The sequence below is a fragment of the Ricinus communis genome, chromosome 10 (genome assembly GCF_019578655.1).
Source record: "Ricinus communis isolate WT05 ecotype wild-type chromosome 10, ASM1957865v1, whole genome shotgun sequence".
Lineage (NCBI taxonomy): Eukaryota > Viridiplantae > Streptophyta > Magnoliopsida > Malpighiales > Euphorbiaceae > Ricinus > Ricinus communis.
The window spans coordinates 8,954,433-8,975,410 of NC_063265.1; the positions used below are offsets into that span (position 1 = coordinate 8,954,433).

The 20,978-nt window shown below is 31.9% G+C and overlaps 4 protein-coding genes across 6 annotated transcripts; 2 read left to right on the forward strand and 2 right to left on the reverse strand.

The window, feature by feature from the left end:
• Nucleotides 1–1,393: 1,393 nt before the first annotated feature.
• Nucleotides 1,394–7,413, reverse strand: LOC8284270 (DNA-binding protein SMUBP-2). The gene is made up of 7 exons (XM_002523966.4): nucleotides 6,545–7,413; nucleotides 5,807–6,115; nucleotides 5,406–5,689; nucleotides 3,684–4,715; nucleotides 2,978–3,146; nucleotides 2,229–2,386; nucleotides 1,394–1,886 (listed from the first exon to the last, which is right to left on the reverse strand). Exons 1-7 carry the CDS (start codon nucleotides 7,317–7,319, stop codon nucleotides 1,644–1,646), a joined length of 2,970 nt encoding a protein of 989 aa, XP_002524012.2. The 5' UTR covers nucleotides 7,320–7,413; the 3' UTR covers nucleotides 1,394–1,643.
• Nucleotides 7,414–12,174: 4,761 nt separating this feature from the next.
• LOC8284269 (uncharacterized metal-dependent hydrolase YabD) lies at nucleotides 12,175–14,641 on the forward strand. 3 transcript variants are annotated; one of them, XM_015722257.3, is made up of 8 exons: nucleotides 12,175–12,432; nucleotides 12,503–12,576; nucleotides 12,706–12,787; nucleotides 13,019–13,069; nucleotides 13,190–13,290; nucleotides 13,834–13,987; nucleotides 14,075–14,302; nucleotides 14,382–14,641. In XM_015722257.3, exons 1-8 carry the CDS (start codon nucleotides 12,304–12,306, stop codon nucleotides 14,496–14,498), a joined length of 936 nt encoding a protein of 311 aa, XP_015577743.2. In that variant the 5' UTR covers nucleotides 12,175–12,303; the 3' UTR covers nucleotides 14,499–14,641. The 3 variants fall into 3 exon arrangements, with proteins under 3 accessions (XP_015577743.2, XP_015577746.2, XP_015577744.2); XM_015722260.3 differs by having other exon boundaries at nucleotides 12,207–12,432; nucleotides 12,525–12,576; XM_015722258.3 differs by having other exon boundaries at nucleotides 12,292–12,432; nucleotides 12,507–12,576.
• Nucleotides 14,642–14,794: 153 nt separating this feature from the next.
• LOC8284268 (BTB/POZ domain-containing protein At5g17580) lies at nucleotides 14,795–17,703 on the forward strand. Its single transcript, XM_002523964.3, has 4 exons — nucleotides 14,795–15,454; nucleotides 15,570–15,610; nucleotides 15,719–15,788; nucleotides 15,885–17,703. The coding sequence occupies exons 2-4, from the start codon at nucleotides 15,585–15,587 to the stop codon at nucleotides 17,505–17,507; spliced, it is 1,719 nt and encodes a 572-aa protein (XP_002524010.1). The 5' UTR covers nucleotides 14,795–15,454; nucleotides 15,570–15,584; the 3' UTR covers nucleotides 17,508–17,703.
• Nucleotides 17,704–17,828: 125 nt separating this feature from the next.
• LOC8284267 lies at nucleotides 17,829–19,132 on the reverse strand. Its single transcript, XM_002523963.3, has one exon. The coding sequence runs from the start codon at nucleotides 18,847–18,849 to the stop codon at nucleotides 18,226–18,228; it is 624 nt and encodes a 207-aa protein (XP_002524009.2). The 5' UTR covers nucleotides 18,850–19,132; the 3' UTR covers nucleotides 17,829–18,225.
• Nucleotides 19,133–20,978: the final 1,846 nt, after the last annotated feature.

Sequence of the window (20,978 nt, forward strand, 5' to 3'; positions counted from 1 at the left end):
TGCATATTAACATTCTTTATGAAAAATTGAAATTTCTTTAGATATTTAATGAAGATATAAAATATATAAAAAAAAATAATAATCTAAAATAGATTAATACTTCTGTAATATTATCTAAAATTAATATTACTGATATATTTCATTCTAATTTTATGTTATGGTCAACAATATACGAGTTTTGTAACGATAATGATGATTAATTTTATGAAAATATATATCAAATAAAAAATTGAAAGATAAAATTATAAGTCAAGATTTAAACTATATTAATGCTAGATTAGAGCTTTAATAAAAAAAATATTTAATGAAAGAAAATTTCAAATAGAAATAGTCCTATTACATTATTCTTATTAGGAAGATCAATTTTCAATACTATCATACTATTTTATTAAAATTAATATACTTTTATAATATATGTGAATTTTCAGTTTTTTTTTAATGATATATTAAATTTAAATATTTATAAAAATATTAATATAAATTATAAAATAATTTATTTGTAGATGAATTTAGTATAATAAAAGAACTTTTTCATTATTTTAACACTATAAATGTTTATAATACTAAATTTAGAAATATATATTATTTTATTTTTTAAGTACTAACGAGTCAAATAGTTAATATTTACATTCAATATACATGAATAATAAACCTAATATATATAAATACAACAAAAAAAAATAATTTGTTAATGCAATTTGATTGTCCAATCTGCATACTAATGGCATATGATGCTGCTGTGATTAATATATCATCTCTATATATAGGCAGTTAGGGAGTGGTATTAGAATGTGGCTAAGGTCTAAACATTGTGCGATCCTGAACTTTGGATACTTTAAGAAAGAACAGAAGGTGCATTAGAGTTTAATGACACACTTAAGTAATTACTAGCAAGGCCCATTTGTTTAATTTGTGACTTCTTTATTACTTAAATAAAGAATGATTAGAAAGGATAAAATTGATGTGATATACAGAATTTGCTTTTGCCTGTTAATATTGTCCTTTAAGCCTTTTTTTCCAAAATATATCTAATCATTTCATGTCCCGGCCGCACTGCTCAAAATATAACATACATATCACTCGTTTATTTATTATATTGCATGTATCTGGAGTAAGCAAGTGTTAACAATCCGTAATACATATTCTTCTCAGGATGCAATCTTCAATCTAAGCAGACAGATTCAACCAAACTCCCTCTCTCACTTGCTAAAGCTAGTAACAAAATCCAACCATGCAACCATCAACGTAACAAAAATAGCAGGGGCTGAAAAGCTTTTGTAAACTCACTTCTATAAGTCACTTTCTGCCGCTATTTCCAGAGCTAAATCAGCTTGAAAGTTTTTGAAAGCAAGTACCTAATATTTGCATAATTTCATTCAAGTACCAGTTGAACTTGCAGTAAATTTTTCATTGGTATCTTATATAAACTTCAAATCATATACAATTAAGAATGGAATTGTATGTGCTATTTATATACAACTCTAACCAATCACTACAGACAAGACAAGACAACTATCATTTTCTCTGTGTCAACAAAAATGAAAAACCTGCTGTACATCAATGGATACAAAAGCAGATGCTGATTGCGTTGAGTTCTCCCAATTCGATTTTCAGCTGGGGAAAAATAAGTATCAGATTTATACTTAACTAATTGATGGCAACATTGGGTCCATTCCGAGTCCAGATCCTCCAAAACTACCAGGCTCAGCATGCTTGACCCTACCAAAATAGCGAATGTGGCGCAACAGCCTGGCCAGGAAGGTATTATGGCATATTGTTGAGCTATCACAGACAACTGCTACATGTCTTCGTGCTCTTGTTATGGCGACGTTCATTCGCCTGCTGTCGCCCAGAAATCCAACAGCTCCTAAATTGTTTGAGCGAACCTAGCGAACATGCATAGCCAAGTTAGTCATGTAATATTCAAATTAATTTTAGGTAGACTTCTGAACTAAACTATGGTCTAGAAATTGTACTTTGTTCCTATTTATCACTGACAGAAGTTAAAACAAAGTGAGATTGCGTAGTTATAACCCAGTCACTATCAGATTCTTTCTTGAATTTATAATCAAGAAAATGAGGCATTTAATAAATTCAAAAGCATGACAAGCTGATGATAAGAACTTAAATACTAAATAAAATATTTTTCACAAATTTCTAAACAAAATTAGGAATTGTATTATTTTCCCACAAAAAAATAAAAATAAGAAAAAATAATTAACTTTTACCATTGATATGATTACTGCATCAGCTTCACGGCCTTGGAAGCTATCGATAGTTGCGACCTCGACACCATCTGCCTCTGGAAGTTCATCAAGCCTGTCCCTTAGGAGTTGTACCTGAGCTACATAAGGTGATTGAACTGCAATAGTTGTTGGTCTAACACCTGCATTGTAGATTCAGTAAAAATTAAGTCTACCTGATTTAGCCTGCAAGCAGCATATATGGGATGGGACCAAAAATCCTCTTATCAATACAAATCCCCAAAAGCAAAAATAATAGAGAAGGACTAGTAAACTAAATGATTGGAAGTGTACAGGATATGCTGGAGTTAGCCCAGAATTGCAAATACAGTGAGGTTATGACCTACATTTGTCCATTTGGACCAAGGAGAAAGGAAATCAGTGAGAAGAGGATTCACCTCTTTCAAATATTCAAATGACATATTCAATAGAAGCCAGAGCAGCAACTAAAGAATGTCGATATTGTTTATACCTATTTGCTTTAGTTTAGATAAATAAACATTTTCACTTGTGCAACAAACACAAAACTTTGAACATCTAGCAGTGTCTGGGCTACATAATCATTCAACAAATACATCATCACTTTCGTCAATGCAATTGAGTTCTTTGGAGAAGGAAAATGCATAAATGCATCTGTGGTTGGCAAGGATTTGTTTGCTATTTAAAATTTTGGCTAGAAATGACAGTGCAAGAAAACATGAATACTTAATCTATTATAATAGACGAGCTTTTACCTGCATAAATTAAGGAAATCACATGTTGCACAACAATTTCAGCTTCCCCTTCGTTGTAAAAGGAACCTGTGCCAGCTGGGTCTAAATGCTCTTCGCAACCTATGAACAAACTTCCATATGGCATTCTTGTGTCCAGTAGCAGCAGGGGGCATTGAGTTATCCACGTAGGCTGTAAAACCATGTACAAATTTCAAGTTGATGCTTTATTGAAAATATTACACGGCAAAACAGAAATTGTTCTGGAAACCCAAGTCAGTCACAACTTAAGTTAGATATAGTCTTTAGCAAAACATTATTACTTTGCAAACATGGTAACTCTTCACTGAAATGTCTTTGATGAATCATGAAGGTAATATCTAAGACATGGAGGCTTTCTGGAGATAGTCCTAGCATGTTATGAATGATAAAAATTTACTAAAAAAAATTGTTCATTCCCTCAAACACGTCACAGAAAATAATCTATGAGATATATCATGTCAGAATTTCAAAAGTTGACAGAAGAACAAAAAGAAAAAGAAAAGGAAGAGCAAAAGAGGAGCATGGAGTAGAGGATCTCTGAGGTTAAAATGGGAAACAAAGAGCTTATTTGCCAGATTTAAGTCCCTAGAATATCAGTATTTTATGGATACAGAAAATAATCAAATAACCTGTCAAAGTACCTTCCCTCCTATTTGCAGTTCTAAAGTATTAGAGATAGGTTTATTACCTTAACAAATGGGGAATGCACAAGAAGATGTGAAGAAACTTTTGAAGAGGACTTTAATAATCCACCATACATCTCTTTGGAAGCCCAACTGGCTATTGCATCATTCATACGATACTGTGTAGTTAATTGGATTGCAAGGACCCCATCATGCAAAGTTGCAGCTCTTTCCAGTAGAGATACACCAAGGCCTCCCTCCAGGGCTTTTCTGGATAGAATTACTGGAGCAAGCTGGCACTGGTCCCCAGCAAGAATACAGCGTTTACCCTGCAATATTGGGATCCAGCAAGACGGTTCTATGGCCTGCCCTGCTTCATCTATAACAACCAGATCAAAAGTATCCAGCCTTCGAATCAGCGGATCAGCTGCTCCAGTATTAGTTGCAAGCACTACCTGTGCACTTGACAGCACCTCCTTCACAGACTCCTTCTCCTTCTTCTTCATGGTCTTCCCAAGCTGTTTTAGAAGTTGACGGATGCCAGCAGCTAAAGAATCATCTTCTAAACAATGTCTCAGGTCTTTTCTAAGATCAGACTTCTTCCTTTCAAACTCCATCCGGAAGGTTGCAAGCTTAGAATTCACTATTTCGCTCAAGGACTTTGATGCTACAGCAGAAGAAATACGTGCTGGATTACCGACCCGCACAATGTCTAATCCAATATTTGAAAGTTTTTCAACCATATTGTCAACAGCTGCGTTTGTAGGTGCTGTCACAAGCACCCTTTCACCTTGGTGCACAGCACGTACTATTAGTTCCTTAAGCAAACCTGACTTCCCAGTACCTGGAGGCCCTTGGATAATTAGTAATGGCCGTTTCTGGTTCAATCCTAAGGCCATTGCTCTTCGCTGTGAATCATCAAATCTTTCACTCCCAAAACATCCATCCATATCAGCTTCATTCCATTCTGCCAAATCTTTCTCCTCCAACCAAGCAAGATCTTCACTGTCACCAAACAATGTAGCCACAATAGCAATTGAGGGATTTTTCTTCTGCAGACCATTCTTCTGAAGCAGCATAAGGGCCTCACAATTACGCTTCAAAAGAATATCACAACAATCTATTAGATATAGCAGGTAAGCAGCAAAACCCTTAAAGAAATATAATCAGAGAAGCAGAGAAAAGAGAATTTTGGTGTAATATAAACATGCAATAGATGATCAAAGGTTGCTGAATTTCTACTTTACTAATGTGTTATGAAATTTTTCTTTTCTAATGCATGGGAGATTCTAAAGTAAAGTAAGTATAACAAATTAACTTGGATTTTCCAATCATTTCAGAAAACACGGACAAATGGTCTTTGAACTACACAAGTAGCTTTCAGGTTGGTAAAGAAGGCAGTTGGCAAACATGGTGTACCAAATTGAAGAATTACAAAACTTATGATTAAGCAAACCAAAACAGAAGACAATAAACTCACACCCATCTGTGCATTGCTAAGTTATTGCTGAAAGCTTCAGCCCCAGAAATCCAGAGAGGCACTGTGCTCTGGAAAATCTGTATGGGTCATGCAGGTGACTAAGCCACAAAGGATATAAATTTACTTTGCAAGACTGGATATTTGATGTAGTGGGAAAATTTTAAAAGATGAACACTAACAGAAAAATGTGTTTAATTTGGGAAAGGTATGTTGAGATTCTGGTGAAGAAATTGTGCAAATTGAAATCACTTGATAACATGTGCAAGTACATACCAAGATGACTATACAAGATTTATTTATCAAATACCTCATATGTGAGGGCGTCAGCCAGTCCATGGATACGATCAATGCGAACACCCTTGCCAAAGAGCTTAGAGAAGGTGGGATCACCATGACGAGATTCTAAAGCCACACTGATGCTACAACCATCCTCCCCAAGGTTGTTGACAAAACCTTGCATGCAAGAAGTTGCACCTGCACCCCTGCTATCACAAATTCTCACGCAAACCATATCGCCAGGTGAAAGGTTTGTGGGTGGTAATCGGTGATTCCCTTCCACCCTAAACAATACCAGATGCATTCCTCCTAATCCTGTTTAGACATCCCAATTCCCAAATTACTTGCCAGGTTTATATAATTTGAAGAACCTACTTGTATAGACAAGTCAAAACAATTAGTCATCATGGCAAAGCTAAATTACTGAATAACCTGTAGATGTGCTAACTGCATTCAAGTTGCAGATGGTGTCACAAAGCTCTTGCTGGGCCTGGCCATGGCTAACCAAGAACTCAATCGGCTTAGATGGATCAGAATTTTCATCAGGTGTAGGAACAGCATTCAACTCCTCCTGTGTGAACTCCAATTCAGAATCCCTCTCTATTTGGAGCAACTCTGACATTGTCTTAGTAAACTCATCAATCCTGCTTTGTATGGCCTTAGCCTTATCCAAATTCATCCCTAAAACACCTTGCAAAGGCTTTGGTTTTGACACCTTCCGTGCAACTGCTCTATGCTGAACTGTAAACGAATTGTCTCAGTACATAGTCCACACTCGGAAACAACCATTAGGACAATTAAACATGCCTTACTTACTCATTAAAGAGACTGCAGAGCCTTAACCAAGTCACTAAATTCTCAAGCTCATAAAAAATCCAATCTTTTAAACTCATTATTACAAGTAACAATTAATATAAATTTTAACCCATAAAGAACAGCATTTTTTATAGTGTGAGCTAGGCTTCTACTATAATCTATCATCAGGTTAAAATACTTACTAAAAGGAAGGGCAAAGGGTTATGTCCTGTGAAAAGAAGCCTGAATTCCATCACTAATCAAAATCTAAATCCTTAAAATTTCATTACTATATTAGACAAGTAGTACGAACTTCAACCCTAAAAAGAGCGCTGTTATAAAACCACTTATTGAAAGTAAGAGAGAGAAGAAAACCTGAATTGGCAAGCTCCTTGAGCAACTTCCAAGATTCGGTGTTTTGCCAATCTTGAACCAACCCTTTCCGCTGTAAATCTTGAAGGACATCACGCAACTCTCTTTGAAAATGATCAAAAAGCGTAGGATAATGAATACAAGCCTTCAAGCAAAGAGCTTCAAAACCCAAAGGAATAGGAACAGCGTTAATATAAGGCTGAGCCTGTATAACAAAAGTCAACCCAGCCTCTAAATCCATCCTCTGTCTCAGCTCCAGGAACTCTCCTTGAGTCTCTGCAGAAGCAAAATCAGCAGCCATTGCTCTCATTCCTTGGCTTATCCATTTCACTACAGTCTTACCCAGATCTTTTTTCCCTAAAGGATCTCCATTTTGATGCAAAGACTTGACATTTACCTTCATTTTCACCTTCTCTTCTCTCTCTTCAGAAACTGCCAGCTTTCCGCCATCAGTATTAGCAGCAGTATATTTCTTTGTGTTTTTGGACATGCCGGTGCTTTTCTTGACATGGGCTTTTCTTTTCTTGGTAGTTGTTGCTGTTCTTGGCTTGGTGATGCCATTGCTGGTGCTATTCCAAATGAATTGTTGATGATGAATTTGAAATTTACAAGGCAAAGGGCATTTGGGATGATTGGAAAAAAACAAGTGAGATTTATTAAAGGAAGAAGCAAAAGAGAATGATTGGGAGCTGGGTATGGATAGCAGTTGACGAGAGAGACAAGGTAGAGTTAAGCTGCTGCAGCTTGGCAACTGCTTTAACACAAAGCTTGCCTCCATCTCAATTGGAGCCAATAACCTTCACTTGCCTTTTTATATTGTTGATATTTTTTATGTTTTTCTGCTATCTTTTGTTTTTCTTTTCAAAAACTAAATATAAGAAAAAAGATATCTTGCTCTATGAAAAGAATCTTTAATTTTGGCACTTTAAAATGTGTTTCTTGAAAAATTATAAGGCCGTCCAAGTTTATTTCTTTTTTTGAAATATTTCTCTGGTTGAATTTCTAGCCAGAAGATTAGCATTGAATTAGCAAATTACATGGATAATATTATATTTATTTCTTTGCATGATATCAAATAATAATATATATTTAATTAAATAATTTATAATCCATTGAAGAAATAAAAGAAACAGTAATTATAGAGCTAGCAATCATTGTGATGACAGATTAAAAGCATACTGCAATATAAATATGTTACTAATGATATGTGATAATTTAGAGGAGGAAAATGGTTGATATCTTTTCTTTCTTGTTTTAGTAAATTATAAGAAGAAGAGAAATAAGAAAAACAAAAATTATTGAAGAGGCAAAGGAAGTAAGGAAAAGTCGAGATCAAGAAGAAGTGGGGAAGAGGAGATCAACAAATTGTATTGTGATTGGCTAATTGCTGATTCTGTGGCAGTGGCTGTGTTTAATGGTTAAGGTTTGTCAGGTGGCAAACGTGTTCTGTTGCTGTTCTTCTATCTTTCTCATTTTTATTATTATTATTATTATATTATTCCCACTTTTTTGCTTAAAAGGAAAATTTCTGTGGCTGAGAACAAATTGTCAGAGTGATTTTTGAAATATAGAGCCAGTTGAGTGGTCGACGTGTTCCATAATTTCACCATTCAGTTTTCAGAATTTGGAGAAAAATGCAAAAATCTAAAATTCCAAATTTCATGTGAATGTGACTCACCCTTTTTCTCTCTCTTCTTTCAACTCTTTCTATTGTTGGAGAGGTGAATTGATGAGATATTTTGAACGATCAATGCTCAATATTTTCCTAAAGAAGAAGAAAAATTATTTCTTCACTTTGTTTTTATTCAATTTTCCTTTTAAATAAGTTTAATATTCTTTTTCTTTTTTCTCTTGGTTCTTAATTTTTCACACATCAATCGACATAATAATATTATAAAGTTAAATATGGGTATTGAGAAATATATTTATATTTTTTGTTGCTTTTTCTTTATTCTTGAGAAATTTTCTTGTTTTGGTTTATAATAAAATAGAAGTTTAGTTAGTTTTAATCGCTATATCTAAATTTAATATATACTGGTCGTTTATTTGTGCGTTTTACGACCGCTTTTAATATTTTGATTATAAAAATTAAATTTATAAATAGAATTTAATAAAAAATTATTTTTTAATATCAATTTATAATATTTTAAAAAAACAATAGCAAACTAGCTATTTTAAAATTTTATTAGTATAATAATTTAAAAATTATTTTAAATATATTTTTTAATTATTTTTATTATTAATATTATTAATTTTTTAAGATTAAAATTTATTTTATATATATATATATATTGGTGATAGATTGCTACCTTCATTTTTTAGCTATTTTATCTTGCATGTTCAGCGTGAGTTGTATCTATCACCATCTCTATTAAATTATTTAGAAAAAATTTTATTAAATTATTATATAGTTTAATGTATTTTTATTTTAGAGTTTGTGGTTTGTTTTTATTTTATTTTATGCATATGACCGTTAATAAATAACGATCAAATTGCATAATACAGTTAAAAAATTCTAACATGGCACACAATAACTACTTCTTCCAACTGTCACATCAGCATTTGCTAGCGGTATTATACAATTTGGATTATTTGCTAATTATCATATTCACAAGGTATTAAAATGAGAAAAAAAATTACATTATTCTAAAGTAAAAATACGTTAAATCACACAGTAATTTACTGAAAATTTTTCAATTCTAATGACAGTGTGCCTATAGCATTAACTAATTTAGCAAACTCAATATTGCCATTTTTATTTATATTTGATAGCAAAATTTAGAGTCACATGTTGGTTGTAGGTCAAGAAATGACTGAGTTGTAGTTGTGTTGAGCTAATTTATATCAAACCTCATAAATTTTATCTTACAAGTTTAATAAATTGTGGATCATTTTATTTAACGGTTAAGATTCAAGAAAATGATCTAACGACTAAACTTCTAGATTTATATATAAACCAAGTGCATTATAGTACGATATGTATATCTATATAAATTCTTCATCATAGATTATTATTATTATGTTGCAGTTCTGTAGCTCTATTTTTTCGGAACTTTCCCTAAAAAAAATAGAGCAATTAATTATTTTACTTTTTAATAAGAGCTTGTTTGGCATTCTTGTTAAATTCTATTATTGAAGTTGATAAAAGCATTCATCCGCGAAGTGCTAATAACACAGACAATTTACTTGTTTGATAATTAAATAAAAATTTACAGTCGAGTAAAACAAGTAATTTATTATATGCTTAGTCACAAATTTTGGTCAAAATACTGTTATAACTAAAATAATAAAAAATGGAAAATGATTATAAAGATAAAGTATATAGTAATTATTTTTATTTTCTTATAATAATAAATTGTTGATGATTAATATCAGTTACATAAAATTAATTAATTTAATTTTGAAAATATTAACATAATAAAATATTAAAGAAAACAAAGATGATATCATAAAATATAATATCTAATTACTTAATTAGAAAAATAAGATTTATATAGTAAAATCTCTCTATGGTCGTATACTTTGAATCAAATAAAATTTATAATTATGAGGAGGTTATAACTTAATGGAGGTTTCGAATACTAAAATTTTTCTTTAGATTTAAAATTTAATTTTATTGGTGAAATGATAGAAATCAGAAATAAGATAAATAAATATTTTATCATATTATATAAATAATATCAATAAAATAAAAAAAATTCTATAACAAAATAAAATATAGCATAATATATATTTTTTAAAATTATATATACAAGTATTACTATATAGAGGGATATTTTCTTAAAGCAGATTTAAGAAATTTATAACTAGTTCAAATTAGGATCGTAAAATTTTACCAATATGTAAAAGTTATTCCTATATAGGGTATCACAATAGAAAGGTTTTACTATAGTTATACAAATAAAATTATTTTAATCAATAGAAAAAAAGCTAAATATATATTTATATTCCTGAATTTGTATCGGCTAGTCAGATTAATATTTTAACTTCTGATTTAATGTAATAAATATCTAAATCTTACTTCTTTGAATATTTAAATATCCTTAATTTTCAATTTTAACCTAATATGTATCTAAATTTTATTTTTTTATAATTTTTAAATATTTTTGTACATAAAATATGAATGTATTGAATGAAGACACACAACAAATATTGTTAAAACATCACGAACAAGCAAGTTCGAGTGTCTATTATATTAAATAAAAAATTAAAATATTAAACTGATTAAATGACCAAAATTTAAAAATATATAAATATATATTTCTCCTAACAAAAATTAAAGTAGTGTCCATTTTTGTAAAACTTACTTTGGAAAAGTAGTTATTTAATGTGTTTCTGAAACTTTGATTTTGTAACTTCCACAATTCAGTTTTTGAATAGTCTAACAAAAAAATGGAGGTTTAAGAGAAAAGACAGGACAAAACACTAATGAAAACTCAATGTGGCCTTAAACCTGTGTTTTGAGCCCCAAAATGCACCGACAATCATGAGACATAATCTTTGCAATAATTATAATTTTGAGATTTAACAATTTGTCTCAGAACACAAAAAAGTGAAAGAAAATATGTAAAGTAGAATAATTTGTGGGCTCATAAAATTAGTATTGCTTCAAAATGAAGAGAAACTAGAAGAATTTAGGTCCCTTTTATTTATAAAATAATATGTTAGTTTTTTAGGAAATTTTTTAATTGTAAATAAAAAATACAAGACATGTTCATTTATAGAAATTTTTTATTTTTAATATTAAACTTTTTTAAAAAATAAAAACATTTCATTCTAACAGAAAAATTTATAAAATATATTTACTTATTATTACATAATTTTTTATTTTTTTTAAATAATATTTTAAAAGGTGAATTTAAAATAAATAAAATGAGAACTCATTGCTTTTATTTGAAAATAAAGTAATTTTTTATATAAACAAAAACATAAAAACATATTAGCATTGTTTTCCAAAGTTTAGTTATAATTTTAAAAACGTGAAAAATTATTTTTTATTTTTATTTTAAAAAATATATAAGTAAACAAAGTTTTATTAAATGTTTTTATTTATAAATAATTTTTAAAAATTATATAATTTTCTATAAATAAACGGGTTGATATTTTTTGTTTGTTTATGCTATTTTTTAAAATAAAATAAACAATATTTTATGTTAAAATCATAATTAAATTTTAAAGATAATCTAACACTTTTACTATATTTTTTATATATAAAAAATTATTTTTTTATATTAAAAATAAAAAATTTTACTTCATTTATTTCAAGTTTATTCTTTATATTTAAAATATTATTCAAATAAAAAATAATATTTTTTATATAATAGTAAATAAAGATATTTTATAAATTTTATAAATTTTTTATGAAAATTTAATTTTTTTATTTTTTCTAAAATAAAGAATTTATCTACAAAACATTTTAAATTACTAATTCATATTTATAATAATTCATTAAATAAAAAAAAGTAAAGTCTAGAAAGTGAAATTTAATTTTTAAAAATCAGATTTTCTCTTTTCCTTTTTTCTGTTTATTTTTCTCTTTATCCTTTTAGCCTCTAGTCTAGATTTACTGACGGCTATTCAGCGCCCATTTGTTTCAGAAAAAATATTCGGTGCATTCAGAATATTAACCAACAGCACAACACACAAAAGCCCATCACAGGTCACTCAATAAATTTGGAGTGGGATTGGATTTGGACTGGACTGGAAGCATGAGCAAACTCGCACTATAGCCGCTTCAAAGCGCCAGAGCACAGTCAAGAAGCATGGCCATGAAACTGTTTGATGCACACTGTCATCTTCAAGACTCGAGAATCCTCAACAAAGCTCCCCAACTCATATCTACTGCTTTTGATACTGGCATAATTCGCTTTGCTGTTAATGGTGTCTGCGAGGTACACTTATACAAAACCATACTTCTTTACTTTTTTTTTTTGTTAATCATCAGATCAAGAATTTTTGCAGAAAGATTGGCATTTGGTTAAAGAAATGGGTGAGCAGTATCCTTCTGTGATTCCTTGCTTTGGTCTTCATCCCCGGTGAGTGTAATTACTCATTCTTTTTTCTTGTCTTTGCAGAAATTGATCTAGTGTTTGTAAATATGATGTATTTCGTCTTGAAAATTGATGCTTTTAATTATTGGTGATCTGGGTTCTCTTTGTTTGCAGGTTTATTACAGAAAGGACTCCGAATTGGTTTAACAAGCTCAAAGAATTCTTTGAGTCCACTCCCTCTGCTGCTGTTGGAGAGGTTAACTTCCCTTTTTTCTGCTTTTTTTGTAGTTTCCTCAATTATGTTTATTTATATATATAGTCTTTTTAATGATGAAAAAGATGGGTGCACATATGTGTTTTTGTATTTTGTATGCTATTGTATGGATTTTTTGAACATAATGTAAGATGTTAGATCTTGTAAATATAATTTGTGAAATTCTTGTATGCCTAAGGGCTCATATAACTAACATTCCATGACCTTTTTCAGATTGGATTGGACAAAGGTTCTCATGGAAAGAAGATCGATTTCGTGGATCAGGTTTTTCCCTCTCTATTATATAATGGGGTTACTTTTCATTTGTTATTAGTAGAATTTAATATCATCTCATCTTAATATATTCCAAAAACTGTTATTGATTGTTGAAGTTCTTCATTCTAGGTTGAAGTATTTCAGCAACAGCTTGAACTTGCAAAGGAGTTGAATAGACCAGTATCTGTTCATTGTGTTCGTGCATATGGTGATCTCCTCGAGTCAATGAAGTATGAATTTATATGTTATTCCTGCTCATCTGAAAGATGTTACCTTGCGTAGTTATGGGAAAATGACTAACAATCTTTCCCTTGTTGACTCATATAACATGAGTTTCTTAATTGGAGCATTTTCACCATTCAACATACCATAAAATGTAGCCTCAATCCTTATGTATGTGGTGAATATACGTTAGCTCTTCATTTTGCAGCATTCAGACAGCATGAATAGGGAGATGGCCATATTGGTTCCCTCTATGCATGCTATATGAAACTAAAAGTTTATTTGATTAGTGCTTACTTTTAAGATTTTGCATACCAACTGCTATTTATTAAGGCATTAATCAATATTTATTATATCAATCTGCCCATTGAGGTCTTTGATATCTACCTTGAGGGTGTTTATGCTGCATGATGGATTTTTTTTTTTTTTGGACCTACTCTGTGTTGTTCTTAAGTCATTACTTGTTACTAATACATGTCTACTAATTGCTTATTGAGCCTTTATCATCTGTACAAAGGTTTGATTACTTATTATGAATTTCAAATTCTCAGAAGCATGGGTCCGTTCCCTGCTGGTGTCATTCTCCATTCTTACCTAGGTTCTGCTGAGATGGTTCCTGAATTTGCCAAGCTTGGTGCTTACTTCTCTTTCTCAGGCTTCCTTATGTCTATGAAAGTCCAGAAGGCTAAACGCGTGCTGAAAGCGGTCAGTTCATTGGCTGCATCGTTATCTGCAATACATTCTATAAGTTGAAAGAAAAGACTTGCCATCCTTATCTCCAAACTTTTGCAGGTAACTTCTGATAGGATTTTGTTAGAGACGGATGGCCCTGATGCTGTGCCAACTTCAAATACTAATTCTCTATTTTTGGTGGATGGAGATAAATCTGTTCCTGAAGGGATTAATTCCAAAGGAGAAAATTCTTCCTCAAATGCTACCGTTCTTTCTAATGATCAAACTTATGCTTCAAAAGATGCACTATCTCTGCCGAGCCTTAATCATCCAGCAAATATCCATACTGTATGTGTTCGCTCTCTATCTATGCTTGCCATTATTATGTTCGTTTAAAACAATTGTTAATCTTCCTCGACTCTTCCAGGTGCTCAGTTATGTTGCATCTTTGCTAGACATGACCAAAGAAGAACTTGCAGAAATGAGTTACAGAAATGCAGTCCGCATATTTTCTTACGAAGGTTCAAAGGTGTTAGAAGAATAGTTTTAGAGAGCACGAATGCTATACCTAGTTGTCGATAGTTACTGGATATCACAATTCCACAAGAAACAATGTATGTCAATGAAGATGAAATGCTTTGGCTTGGATCATGGCCTATGTTAATATTAGAAAAGTATATATTTTAACCTTGGTGTTCATTTTAAAGTTTGTCTGCATCTTGAAAATCATCGATATTTTATTTTTCTTTAAAATTAAGATTTGCTGCCTAAGGTATCGAGCTGTACTGCGGATTCATCCACCCATAGTAATACAATCTGTGGTATGTTTTGCAACAATGAAGACAGTTGGTAATTCCCTTCATCGGCCTTGTGGTGATCATCTGGTCTTAACCTGTATGGAGCTTCTGAGAAGCACTTTCACAGCATTAAAAGTCAGCAATGATTTTTTGAGAAAACTTGTGTAAGCTTGTGCACATTAAATTGTTATAATTAATTTTTATGGAATAAAACATAACATGAATTAATTATAAGGAAACAAATATTTGATGCAGGGTAATTATCTATTAACAGAAAAGATAATAAAAAAAATAAAAATTTATGTGGACCCGCTCCTCTTAGTTAGCACTCTCTTATTTGTTGGTTTTAAGTGGGGGCATACAAAACACATTCTCCTCAACGTATCAGTATCAATCAATCAGATAACAGAAATAACAGAATTCCTCATGTGTTGGAGAAAATCTTTTGACTTTTGAACGTTGGAGATCTTCTTTTTCTTTCTCTTTGTTTAATTTTTCTTTTTTGGCTTGGGAGTTGTTTCACTTTCTCTTCAAGCACCAGTAGAATAGAAACTGCCTTCTAAAATTTCCCTTCTTATCTATCTCTTCTTCTTGCAGTTTCTCTACCCACAGTTACCTTCTTCCTCTGATCAACTTCTGTTTTTCTCTAGCCAAAAGACCTTGTACCACCAAGTCCATACATTCTATTTTGTAAAATTTACAGGTAATCTACTGCAGTTCAGCCTATTTAATATTCTTTTGGGGTTCATCATTTGTACTGGTTTTTTGCAAGTTAAAACACCAACTTCTTCGCTTCTTTTGCACAATACTAATTGCAGAAGCAGTGTCCAGAGATGGACGAATATGATGTATCACCTTGGTATTCTTTTTTATCCTTGACCTCCTTGATTTTCATCTTCTTTTTCTTTTTCTTTTTTTAAACTTCTTTGATATTTGTTTTATTCTACAAATTTTTGCTTCTTTTCAGGTTGTCCAAGCCTACATTCCCAAAAGAAAAGCATCTCCAAGCACATGAATTTCCCTTCTCTTTAGACAGAGTAAGCTTGCTATTCCGAATATTTCTTTGCTCTTATAACTTTTCAATTTTCTTCTATTTTATATGGATCTAATTCACCTTTTTCGTTTTCTACTAGAAAAATCTGGCTGCAAGATCAGCTAAAGTTTCTGCATTGCTCAAAGAAAATCCCCAAGTAGAACTCTCTAGTCTTCTCCAAGATATCCCTGCTGATACAAAAACTCTCGAGCTTGTTTTAAGATTCTGCCATGGGTTTGAACTGACTTTCTCCTCCGAGAATGTTATCCAGCTCATTTGCCTTTCTAACTATTTGGAGATGACAGATACATTCAGCAAAAGTAATCTGCTAAATAAGGCTGTTACTTTCTTTGAACAAAGAGTCCTTCCTAGTTGGGATGAGACTATCAGAGCTTTGCGTTCAGCGGGTAGTTCCCTTCAAGAAGCCGTGAATTTGGGCTTATTTGACGTTTGTTTAGAGTCTCTTGTCAAAAAAGCTCAGGTTAATCCGCATCTTCTTGGGGATCCATTCAAGAACTCAACGAATGTTGAGAATTGTGGAGATGAGGAGGAAGACTATAGACCAAAAGTAAGACGCAGACTCTTTGGTCTTGATTGGGAATCAGAGGATTTGACAACACTTTCCCTTCAGCTATATCATCGTATCGCTTTCACTATGAATAAGCACCAGATCCCACCAAAGTATGTGGCTGCATCGCTCTGTAAGTATGCAGAGAAGTGGGTTTTCTACAGTGACGAAGGAGTGGAGAATGTGTCAATTTACAAAAGAAACTCTAAAAGGGATGTGATTGAAGCAGTGGAAAGTCTTCTGCCTCATGAGAAAGGACTAATTCCCTGCACAATATTGTTCAAAATGCTTAAGTTTGCGATTCCCTTGGAATCTAGCAGTGAATGTCAAAATGGATTGGAGAATAGAATCGGGAAGCAGCTAGAGCAGGCAACAGTCGAAGACCTCTTAATACTTTCTCAAGGTTATGCCAAGGAAACGCAATATGATATTGAATGTGTGAGGAGGCTTCTGAAGCAGTTTTATGGCAACTATAGTAGTTCTGACAGTTCTGGCCTTAATGCCGTGGCACAACTCATTGAGGAATTCATTATAGAGGTTGCAAGCGACATAGATTTGAAGATAAATACATTTGCTGAACTTGGTGAGATGTCAATGGCAGTATCATTAGGAACAGAGAAAAACTGCGATGGAATATACAGGGCTGTTGATATTTACTTAGACAAGCATAGATATTTAACAGAATTGGAAAGGGAGGAGGTTTGTAGGATGTTGGATTGTTATAAACTATCGCCTGAAGGTTGTGAACATGCTGCAAACAATGAAAGATTGCCGTTGAGGTTCAAGGTGCAGATATTGTTTGTATGGCAGTCACAGATGCGAAATTCAATTGCGAATCAGGTCAATGTATTCTGCGAAAAATTAAGAACAGAGGGAGTGGATGAAGATGAGGAGAAAGAGGTAAAAGCAGTGGATTTTGATGAGGAAGAAGTAAGGAGTGAGATGGAGAAAATGAGCATCAAAGTCATGGAGTTAGAGAAAGAGTGTTGTGAAATGAGAAAAGAAATTGAGAATGGTTGCAGCAATCATCATAAAATGAAGAAAGGGAAGATTAGTATGTGGAAGGAAATGAAGAGAAAGTTGGGGTGCATGAGTAGCATACATGACTGTAATTGCCAAGTCAAGAAGAAGAAGAAGGTGCACCCAAAACACTAAGACTTCACTTATCAGATTCATTTATAATTTCTGCTTGTTCTGAAAAAAATAATTGGATTACACACTATGTATGCACTTTTTGACCTGAATTAGCTAGCCTTAAATCTGGTTTAGCATATGTTTCATCTACATAATAGCAAAGATGCATCTTCAAATGCTCATGCAACTTGTTTTTTTTTTTGTCATAAGAAGCTTATGTTGAGAATCATCCCAACGGCCTTAGAACAAACATAAAGATTGTGCTACTACTGCAAAGAAAGCAATTTATTCAAAATGTATAGTAAGTGGAAATTAACAACCATATCATCACACATATTTCATCAAAGTTGATACCTATAAATTTTTTCACTACATATATTTCATGGAGAAACAAGAACCAAAACACATACAAATTACACATACTTGTCATTCTCAATTCTAAATGTCATGACATCACGTACATAGTTCTTGCAAGTAAACAAAAAAGAATTAGAAAAAGGAAAAAAGAAAGATGTCAGGATGGGTACAACTCACATCTAAGGGGAATCTCTACCATTAAGATCCTTCAGCCATCCTAAATTTCATGGGTTTTTAGGTCATGGATCCCCCTTGCCCTCCAACTTGCAAGAAAGCTGCCATTTCTCTATATCAATGTCCTTAAACTCCATCTAATAATCAATCAATGTCCTATGAGCACGTGTTCTCTATTTCTATATATGTAACATTTTTCTTTTTTATATCAAGATGAGCCAGAGAGAGTTAATGGTATTTCGCTTTCTCTATGATCAACCGAATTCTCTTTTCTATCCGATAATGAGGTCCTACCTCCATGCTCGGCTTCTAAACGTCTTTCAACGCGTTCATGTCCATCTTGTTCGTCGCTACTGGTAATGCTGTTATCATCATCATCGTAATTATTATCATCAGTATTATCGTATTCGCTTATCACAACAACACCACCAAAATGTACATGGCGCCCACCATCATCATGGGGCTGCTGCGCGTTGGATTGTAAATGGGACTCGTTATATGATGCATTTGTTGGTGCATTTCCTGAAGTCTCCATCTCATCAGATGCAGATCTCGGTATGGATTTGCAAGGCGGACATGGGGTGTGTCTTGGGCTAAAACATCTATATAAATAGGTCAAGAACCAAACTGCCCATGGAATGGCTACAAGAACCAACCCTGCAGTGGGATACCAGAGTTGGGTGTTATTCTCCGGGAGGAAAATGTAGAGACCAAGAAAAACTCCACCAGAGATAATACAAAGAAAGAAAAACCCTGTAACAAGATATATTCTGGGATCTCCTTTCCTGTTCTGTGATGAAGGTGAAGATTGATTATTAATATTATTATTCATGGTGGTGTTTTGCTGCCCTCCTTTAATTGTTTCTTGGATGGAGGCGTCGGACGGTGGTGCAGGATCGGTATTGTGTTGCAGCCCATCAAAGGGGGAAAGGTAAAACAAGAACTATAAAAAAAAAAAAAAAAAAAGGCTTAGAAAACGGTTTGTTAATTTGTTAGTGCAAGAAAAGTTTGTTAATAACAAGGTTTTTCTGCATGACCGTTAACAAGTTTATGCTATGTGAGGCTAGAAAGCTAATATAAAGGAAAAACGCATATTTAGCCGCTGCACTTTACCTATTTTTGACATTACCCCCTTCCACTTTTATTTCTACACATTGTATCCCTGCACTTCTATTCTCATCAAAACTTAGTCCTTAGCTAACAGAGCGTGAAAAGGGAATAAGACACTGTTAAAATGTATTCTTGTCATTTTCCACATCATAAAATCTTTTTTTAGCATGTCCAAGGTGGATAGAAACAACTTAACATGAAATAGAGGATTTCCCCCCATTAGAAACGTGTTGCACCTCTTTAGTTAGGGTTTATATATAAAGAAATAGAAGAAACTGGTTTGAAGCTTTTTTTTTTGTTGCTCTCTTCAGACTTTGAATCTCTTTCTTTCAAAAGCTGATCTTCACCCATAAAACATTTCCACCTTCATTTCGTCCATTTCAAACTTCAGTTCCTCCATTTATTCCTTTTTCACTTTCACTTCTATTAATGCAAATGACTCACCAGCTTATACTCGAGCTTGGTTTCTTTCAGATTTTAAATCTTCTAGTGCATTTAAGATCCCCGTGAAATAACAGAGTTGGTGATTACTGAAATCCATATCATAAATCTCCATTTCCATATTCCATCTTACTGCAAATAAAAGGGTTTCAAAGAAGAGAGTTCAAGTTTACATAATTCAAGAACACTGTTCCTTCTAGGTTTAGGTGTAACTGGGGCTTGCTTGATTCAATTTGTATTACGCAGGAAATGAAATACTTGTTAAAGTTTGTATTTGAAATGTGTTGGTTAATGGAAGCATTTGAAATGAAAAATAGTTTGTGTGCGCAATGTGTTAGTTTTTTTAATAACAAAGCAGTGTCATTTCTTTTATAATTTTTTTTTCTTTCTTTTCATGCATGACATTCATTAAATCCTAGTCAGTGCTCCAAGAATCTTTAAATTGCATCAAACAACACATAGGCAAGATGTATCGATGGTTTATTAGCTAATTACCAAATTATGATGAAAATAGAAATTTAAGGATACAATGTGTAAAAATAAAAGTGGAAGGGTAATGTAAATAAAAGGTAAAGTGCAGGGGCCAACGAAGGAGTGAAAAGAAAAGGTAAATGTCAAGGAAATAGTTTTTTCAATTTTTAATAAATATATTTTCAAATATTAATGATTAAAAATGATTGTGATTAAATATTTAACATTCTCATTTATGAAAATAAAAAATATTTTTAAATTAGTCTTTTTATTTTCACCATCAATTAGCGTATTTAATTTTATTATATGTATCGAATAATATGAATTCGCAGGTATTTCTTACCTGAATCCGATTATTTTAAAACTTATTATATATTACATTTTATTTTTATTATTTAAAATATTATTTTAAATTTTATTAAATTTTTGCTTGAATTGTATTAATATATTGAATATTTAATGTTGAATATTTTAATTTGATTAGTTTATATTTTGTATTTTTTGTTTACATTAATCTTTATTAATATATCTTAGAATTTAATTATTGTAAACGAATACTCATTTAATTGTACGAATATTTATATAAAATGGTAGGGTATCCACTGTCCATTTAAATATCTATAAATATATTTAATAGTTATTTAATTTAAACGGATTTTAACGAGATTCATGTAATATGCGGATATTTCTATTCGGATTTGGAACAGATTCATGTAACAAAGATAATTTTTTAAATAAATTTGAAACAGATTTGGGTATATATTTTTGAATCGGTTCGGATTTGGGCATCTTAATTCATGGAAGGATTTTCATTTGTGAATATATAATTTAAAACCTACGCCTTCATGCACCCATACCCAGTGTTGTATCTCTTGATATATATATAAGAATGAAACCCTAGAATTCAGTTGTTTTAAAAATTGTACCGATTCCCTCAAT